This window comes from Spermophilus citellus (assembly GCF_964194105.1).
Source record: "Spermophilus citellus genome assembly, chromosome: 5".
NCBI classification, from domain to species: domain Eukaryota; kingdom Metazoa; phylum Chordata; class Mammalia; order Rodentia; family Sciuridae; genus Spermophilus; species Spermophilus citellus.
The window spans coordinates 18,034,998-18,044,069 of record NC_138186.1 but is presented as its reverse complement, the minus strand read 5'-3'; the positions used below and the strand labels follow the sequence as shown (position 1 = coordinate 18,044,069).

Sequence of the window (9,072 nt, the reverse complement as noted above, 5' to 3'; positions counted from 1 at the left end):
CATGGCTCTGCCCTTTTGGATGTTCATTTGATGTGTCATTGAAACATTAGGGATTTTCCAGGCACAAACCCAACTGAGAAGGATGCTGGAGTCTTGTGCACAGGATTGCCAAGGTCTATGGGCTCCATATGGCTACACTGATTGGGGTGTAGGGGAGGCACCACGCACAGACTGGCAGTTCAGAGAAAGGAAGATGCATAAAACCACAAAGGCTTAAATGTCGCCCTTGTAACTATTATCCATGGGCTGTGTCTTAGTTCATTTTCTGTTGCTATAACTGAATGTCACAGACTGGGCAATTCATAAAGACTAAAGGTTTATTCAGACCATGGAGACTAAGAGGTCTCTAAGAGAGGCTGCATCTGGTGAGGTCCTTCTTGCTGGTGGGGACTCTCTGCAGGGTCCCAGTGTAACCCAGAGGCATCACATACTACACAGAAAAGACAGAGATAAACTGCTTTTTATAACAGACCCACTCTACAGACTGCCCATCAATCTATTAAGAATGGATTAATCCATTTATTAGGGTATACCCCTCACAAGCTAATCACGTCTTGGTCCCACCTGATCTCACCTATTTACTGGGGATTAAATTCAACCAGGTTTTGGTGGGAACATTCAAACCATACATAGGCAGGCTAACTAAATAAAGTGCTCATGTCCTGGACTTTCACTGTCAAGACTCACAACTAACACTAGAAATTTATATTTATTCCATAAAAGTTAAAACTCTGAATAATGTGATTTATGAAATGTCTGAATTCGAGCTGCTCTGGCATAAGCAATATATTTTCAATATGCTACTCCTTCAAGAATCTTACGCAAGAGCACGAAAACAATTGTGGAAATGTAATCATTTAATTTCTTTGTTTTGTTTTGAACTTCATTTTACCAGCCATCCCAAACCTGAAAGAGCCACAAGAGACAAGACTCATCCATAAGGAATCTCCTCCACTTAGCTTCATTTCTGGGTTTGCTTCCTTTCCGCCCCAGCCTCTGGGTTTTCTGTCCCACAGCAGCATCTGGAGAGGCCACCTTGGGTTTTCACTACCCTTGTTCTTACAGCTGGGTGGAAACCCCAGCTTTCTCTCCTGGAATCTGCAGAGTTTTCTCCTTAGGTGTTTCAGTATAATATAGAAATTTTTCAAGAAAGGAAAACTCATCCTCTCTTCACTTCTAGGATCCAGGCCAAAAAAACTTCCAGATAGTGTTTTTTTTTCCTCCTTAAATCTTTGCTATTTGAATCTTTTTTTTTTTTTCCTTCTGCTACCCCACAGGAGACTGGCATAAAAGTTGCTAACCATTGATTTTCATTTTGCATAATTGGCTTTTTTCTTTAACTAGCTGCCCTTAGCAATCGCTGTGAAATAGAAAAGGACTTTTTAAAGTCATAGAACCCTTCTGAAAGAAAACTCACCAGAGATGTAAAAGCTTTACAGGTGTTCCTTGATTTCCAAGGGGGCTATATCCTGGTAAACCTATTGTAAGTTGAAAATAACTTACAATATTAAATCAAAAATGCATGTAATGCACCTAACCTACCAAGCATCCTAGCTTAGCCACAAGTACATTGTAGACTGTTGGTTGCTATCACTTGGGATTGTGTGGCTAATGGGAAGAAGCCCCAGCTCTCTCTTGGTGCCCAGGATCCAAACAGGATCATACTGCATGTCACTATCTTGAGAAGAGATCCAAAGTCAAAATTCCAAATATCTTTTCTACTGGATGCATATCACTCTCAAGTCATCCTAAGTCAAACCACTATGACTCAGGGACCAAACCCTATTGTAGTCATTTGCTAAGCTTAGAAGAAAAGCAGTACCTTGCTTCCTTAACCCAGAGCAGTGCTAAAGGAGACATGACCTGATGTGAGGGCAAAGCCATGGTCAGGTCTCCTCAGCCTGGGCCAGGGCCTCCTCCCCTTCTGAGGCTCATGCCTGGGACAATGGCAGTCCCTGCTTGGTCAAAAATGTGGCTCGATATTAAGTGCCTTGGTAATACTTTTCATTTATTTTTTAGGTAGAGAAATAGACAAATACTATTTTTAGTTGACATGTAATAATTATACATATTGATAACATATACTATTATATTTCAATGTTTGTATACAATGTACAGTCATAAAATTGGCATGTCTATCATCTCAACATTTATCCTGTTTTGGAAACATTCCAAACCATCCCAAATAGCTTATTTTCCATCTAACACACCCAATTATTTAGCCTAAATTGAAGTCTTGCATGCAATTTTATATCTGTTTATGCCTTCTATCTTCTTAATTAGAATTTAGAGATCCTTTGGCTTCCCAAAGCATATGGACAACAAAGTATAGGTATAGTCTGAACCAAGGAAGCAAATACACATTCCTAACTCACAAATGCAGTGTCCTCATCAAGAGCACAAAGACTGCAGCCGTCTGTCCACCTGTCCCCAGATTGTCACAGTTGCCTAAAGACTATTACCAGAGTATGTGTGTCTTGTAATGCATCATCTAGAGCACCTTCCTCCAAATACTCCATTTTCTTTTCGACTCATAAAGCAATAATGAAAAACTCATTTGGTTTTCAACAATTTTGCAGATTGTGGGCTTACATGCACTTGGAAAGTTAAACAAGAAGTAGAGAATAACGATGATGATGATTATGGTGATAATGGTGGTGGTGGTGGTGATGATGAAGAAACACCATCGGATAAATTTCAACTGGCCTTTACTCATAATTCATTCTCCAACTTTTACACTGCTTTGGTGAAATTCCTAACACTGCTTCTAATATCAGAGCTGCTTGACATTTGACCTGAAGAATCACAGAATCCTCAAGCTAAATCACCTAATCAGTCCTCACACCCAAAGAATCACCCAGAGCATAGCCTGCTTCTCTCTAATGCAATTTCCACCTGAGCCTTTGCTAATTGCTAGAAAGTCGCCCTCTGCTACCAAAAGCTCCTGATCTTGCAACTTCTATCCAATGGTCTGATTTATTCCTGCCCTCTGGCTTGATACAGATTAAACTCCTTCCCTCCTTTGGGTGACAGGCAGTTCAAAGATGTGCCAGGCATTGTCCTTCTCTCTTGACTTTTCTGCTCTGCTTGCCACTACCTCTCACCACTCTGAGTTTTCTTCTCCAGACTGGTGAGTCTACAGGCATGCTACCACAGTGTGCAGAGAACAAGACAGAAGCATGTCAACCCCTGGGATATTCCCACAATTCCTCATATAGCATGGCTGTCATGGCTTCTTCTAAGTGGTTATATGCCACCAGCAAATGAAGGGAGCCCTCTCTAGAGTACTGTTGCTAGAAAGGAATCCTGAAAGATGGCACCCTTCTTCATGATAGAGCTTTTTGGTTCTATGCTGTGAAATTTTGCCCCCACCGGGATTTCCTCCATTTCAACAAATGATACTTTATCCTCCCAATTGCCCAGGTCAGAAGGCTTTAATCCATCTCTTGCCTCTCACTCACTTGGGTTTCCTCAGCAATCATAGTGGCTCTTCTTTCCAAATCTATCCCAAACCCAGCCCCTTCTCCCTATCCACCAAGTCATGCTCACCTCTCACCTGGATGACTGCAGTCTTCTCCTACCTAATCATAGGGCTTCACCCTTTCCCACTACAGCCTCTTTTCAACATGGCAGCCAGAGAAATTCTATTCACACATAAATCAAATACAACCACTCTTCTGGGGAAAACGGTCATAACTTGAGTCCCTTTTAGACCCTTTTAGACTGGAAGCCAACATCCCCACCCTGACCTATGAGGTCCTAAGGTTCTGGATTCCTGTGGACTCCCACTCTCCCCTCCTCTCCTTTCTCTCCTGGCAGCACCGCTGGCCTCCTCAAACTCTGAGCCATCAGCCCCAGAGCAGCATGGCGCCCCCCTGCACCTTCTTCAGGTCTTTGCCTAAAGATCTTTCTCTCAGTAGATCCTCTCTTGACCACCATCCTTAAAATTGCAAACCAGTTGAGGATACAGGGGTAAAGGTGCATTCATACATTGTTGGTGGGACTGCATACTAGAACAACCACTTTGGAAAGCAGTATGGAGATGAATCAAAAGAGGAGAAATGGAACTACCATATGACCCAGATATCCCACTCCTTGATATTTATCCAAAAGAACTAAAATCAGCATACTATAAGGATGCAGGCACTTCAATATTTATAGCAGCTCAATTCACAATAGCCAAGTTATGGAACCAACCTAGGTGCCCTTCAACAGATGAATGGATACAGAAAATGTGGCACAGACACACAATAGAGTTTTACTCAGCCATAAAGAATTAAATTATAGCATTTTCTGGTAAGTGGATGGAACTGGAAAACTTCATACTAAATGAAATAAGCCAGACTCAGAAAGTCAAGGGTCAAATGTTTTCCCTCATGTGCAGAAGCTAGAACAAAATAAAACAGGAAAGGCAGGTTGGGGGTTATTCCATGAAAATAGAAGGGAAATCAGTGGAGTAGAGGAAGGGAATAGAGGTGGAAGGAAGTGGGATGGGATGAAATGTGGAGTGAAATTTACCAAATTCTGCTGTGTATGTATATGAATATTCCACAGTGAATTTTACCAATTCAAAAAACAATAAATAAATGCAAGGAAGACCAGTAGAGTATAGAAAGGGAAACAGGGAGAGGAAGGAGGGAAGAGAAACAGAAAGAACTGGGGACTGACAGAGCAAATTATATCCATGCATGTATAATTATGTCAAAATGAAGCCTGCTATTTTGCATAATGATGATGCACTCATAAAAACATTTTGAAAACTGCAAACCAACATTAGTCCCACCCTCCCCAGCTCTCCCACCTACTCCTTCCTGCCCTGTTCTCCTTAGCATCAGTATTTAACAAGCTCTCCATGGTCCCTCATGTGTGGCTTGTTCATCTCTCCCAGAAAGACAGAGCCCCACAGGGCAAGGAGTTGGTTTGTCTTCTTCTACTTCATCCCCAGTATCTGGAACCAGGCCTTATACATAAGAGCTGCTCAATAAATACAGTCCATCTGGGGGGGGTTGTTTCAGGATCCCTTCAAATACCCAAATCCACAGATGCTCAAGTCCCTTAGATAAAATGGTGTAGGATTTGCATACGACCTATGCACATCATCTGCATATTTTAAACCATCTCTAGATTACATAGAATACCTAATACAATATTTAATATAATATAAATGTTGTATAAATAGGCAGGATGTGGTGATGCATGTCTATAAACCCAGCAGTTTAGGAGGTTGAGGCAGGAGGATGCAACTTCAAACCCAGACTGAGCAACTTAAGGCTCAAGTTACTTAGTGAGACCCTGTCTCTACATAAAATATAAAAAAGGGCTGGGGGTGTGGCTCAGTGGTAAAGTGCCCCTAGATTCAATCCCTGGTGTATATATATAGATATATATATATATATATTTTTTTTTTTTTTACATAAATAGTTTTTATACTGTATTGTTTAGGGAATAATGACCATGATAAAAGTCTGTAGCTGTTCAGTACAGATGCAACTCTTTTTCAAACATTTTCAGTCTGCAGTTGGTTGAAGCTGTGGATGCTGAAACCTCAGGCCCAGAAGGCTGGCTGCTGAATGATTGACTAGAGTGTGTGTCCCCTGCCTAACAATTCTCCCTGTGTCTCTTGCAGGGAGAATACCAGGTTTTGCTGAAACTATATAATGAAAACCATTCCACAGTGGCTTGTGCCAATGTCACTGTCATTGCCTCCTGACTGTGGCCTGCAGGCCAAAGCCCAGTAAGCTCATTCTCATGGGAACTCCAAGGCCCCCAGACTCAACCTGCTTTGTAAGAAGAACCAGTTGATGACAGAGACTCTGAAGAACTTCCTGAGCAGTGCAGCAGCTAAGCTGAGCCTCAGAATCAGATGTCCGCACACTCCACAGATGGAATGAAGCCCTGGAAATTATGTGCTTCCGGGGCGCCTGTCAGTAGTCACTAAGCAGTCTCCAGGGTCCTTTCTTCCTTAATTAGCAACTCAGACTTCCCTTCTTTTGGATTCCTTAGGAGCTTTTCCTCACCGTTACCCAGAATAAAGAAAACTAGCTCACAAGTCTTCAGCATGAATTTTTCAAAATATCGTAGAACAATACTGTCATTAAAAAGTCATTTTCTCCAGATACAGACAGGTGTCACCTGCTGGCACAGCATAAGTCCCTCTAAGAAATTCAGAAGCATGATGTTCCAGCTGCAACTAGAGAACCTCACAAAATGCTCGTTTCCCCTTCATCCTCTGTGTCAGCCAGCTTTCCGTCACCACAGTAAATACCAGGGACAATTGACCTATGAAGAGAAAAGGGTTACTTTGGCTCACAGTTTTGAAAGTTCTGTCCACAATCATTTGGCCCCTGCTGCTTTAACCTGTGGCTGCCAGCACATCATGGTGGGAGCATGTGTTAGCGCAAATCCACTCACCACACAGGCCAGGGAGCAAAGAGGAAGAAGAGGGATCAGGGTCCCACAGTCCCCTTTAAGGGCACACCCCAAATTTCCTAAAGACCTCCCACTAGACCCCACCTGCTAACAGCTCCCCCACTTGACAGTAGTGCCACCCCAGGGAATCAAGCCTTCAACATCGGCCTCTCAGGACATTTGAGATCCAAACTACAGCATCCCCCAGAGCATGATTACACCTGACCTCAGCACATGATGTCACTCATTCCTACATTCATTCATTTATTTAAGGAAAAAGTGCTCAACACCTAGCATATAAGGCACTGTGCTCCTAGGATACACTGAGAACAAAAACAGGTACTGCCCTTGTCTCCAAGAGGCAGTTCCTGAAATATTAAGAAGCCACATGACCAGCAGTGAACAAATTCATCTGCATCTTCAATTCCTCAATAAATGAGCAAGTTGCCCATCTTATTTCCAGAGCCAGCTCCAAAGCCCAACTTCTCATCTCCTGGAGTACAGATGGCATGGTAGGCTCTGCAGTCCCTTCAACACACTGTTCCCTCCTCCCCACTCCTCTCCTTCCATGGTCCCTGGGCCCAGTGTCTGGCCCTCTTGCTCTTGCCACTGGTCTTCAGTAGGATGGGTGGGTTGACTTTGTCATCTAATCATCTTTTTTTATTGAGAGAGAGAGAGAGAGAGAGAGAGAAATAGAGAGAATTTTTTAATATTTATGTTTAAGTTTTCAGTGGACACAACATCTTTATTTTATTTTTATGTGGTGCTGAGGATCGAACCCAGCGCCCCGCGCATGCCAGGTGAGCATGATACCGCTTGAGCCGCATCCCCAGCCCATCTAATCATCTTTTATATCACAAAAGTGCCACTATGTTAGAGATTAAAAGAGGAAAAATCCCATAGTTCAAAAAAGGCTTATTGTTATTAATTCCTACATGGAAATAATTAAACCACCTGGAATGGCCAGCCGTAAGCTCCTGTTGGCAAACCAGCATCTGAGATTTTCTGGGTAATAGAGAGACAAAATGATAGCAGCATCCCCATCTGGTCTGTAATCCTTCAGATAAGACATTTATGACTGCACCAGGCTCAGGAGCAAACCTCTGGACACAAACCCAGGGAATGGTGCTGTCATACACAAGAACAGCAAACAATTTCTGACCCTTCACTATTCCCTTCAGCTGGAGATATTTGCCCTACTCTCTTCTCAGTAAACAGTCCTACAACATGCAAAGGGCCTGAGGAGATTCTGTGTACTCACATATCCCAACAACTCAGGACAGCTGTTACAAGATTCCAAAGGCACACACAGAACTCAGCTGCTCCTATCCTTTGCACTTCTCCTTTAATTTGACATCGGGGGTGGGGGAAATTCAGATACCCTAGGTTTGGATTAAATAGTGATTTCCATACATGGAGCTGACCCTTGGCATGGCTGAGTGACTGCACCAGTAAGGAGCAGTTTCACTAAGGATGTGACTTGAGAGAAACAGAAAATGTTTCTCTATCCCCAAATACCCTTTTTCTTTATGTCCTGTCACGGGCCTTGGAATAGGCACCCCAGGATGCAGGAGGAGTGAGTACCACAAGCCAAGCTCAAGCCAGACCTCTGGGTGGTGGTCCAGGGGGTGGTAAAATGGTCCAATCTATCCAATACCCTAAATTTACTTCTCTTCTCACAGAGTTCGCTGCTGTTTCAAAAATCACCATCAAAAACTACAAAGATTTGTTCACAATAGACTTGTGAAAGGGGAGTAGAGTTTGGTCCAGAATTAGTGGATGTCCCCAGAACCCAAGAACTCTTGTGGAAATCAGCCAGCTCCAGTCATTCTGACACCTACCAGCCCTGCTTTATATCTTGAGGGAAATTTCAATCCCTGTCTATAAAGCATTTTTTAAATATTTCTGAAGGAAATTTCATAACTCAACCTGGATCGAAAGTACTGAGACTTGGTTTGCTCCTGTGACCTCTGAGCCCTGAGGAGACCCAGGCAGCTGCCAGGGTTTGCTGTGGAGGTTCACGCTATCGCCAGCCCTTCCCCTCCATTTCTCTGCCCATCTTCCTTCCGCCTCTGGCCTCCCGGAATATTGGCTTCACACCACCAGGCAGTCTTTCCTGGAACCATGCCATCTCAGCAGTTGCCAACCTCACACCCACTCTGTCCTCAAGGCTGAAGACGGGAGCCCTGCTTTCTCCTGAAGCCCCGCCTTTCACTTCTGATTGGACTAGCTTGGGTCACATGACCACTCCTAACCAATCACTTTAGCCCTTCCCTGATTGGCTTGGCCTAAGTCACAGGCTCCACCCCTGCAGATGAATTAGTGTCAGTTCTAGAGGTGCCACACATTTCCTAAGTGGATGTGCAGGGAGTCCAAAGAAGGTAAAGGGAAAAGATGTTAGAAATTGAGAACAAATCTAGAATCAGGCCAGTTTTTGAGTTCAGTTCTCCAGCTGCTCACTGAGCAAGTAATATGTTTTCCAAGCCTTCATTTCCTCATCTCTGAGTTCCAACTGTAATAACCTTATAGAGAAATTGTGAGAATTAAATGTGAGAATGCATATAGAGCACTTAGTACAGTGCTGGACATCTTATTCAATAAAAGTGAGTTATTAGTGCATTAGGGTGGGTGCTCACCTGTGCAGACAGAGCACTGGGTTGCCTA

At 43.3% G+C, this 9,072-nt stretch overlaps 1 protein-coding gene across 1 annotated transcript in view; it reads left to right on the top strand.

Annotated features, from left to right (window-relative positions):
- Positions 1-6,028, top strand: part of LY86 (lymphocyte antigen 86) — a 59,200-nt gene extending 53,172 nt beyond the window's left edge. Inside the window, exon 4 of the mRNA XM_081294641.1 lies at positions 5,627-6,028. Within this exon, the coding sequence (XP_081150767.1) occupies positions 5,627-5,658 (32 nt within the window). The 3' untranslated portion in view covers positions 5,659-6,028. The remainder of the gene's footprint in view (positions 1-5,626) is intronic.
- Positions 6,029-9,072: the final 3,044 nt, after the last annotated feature.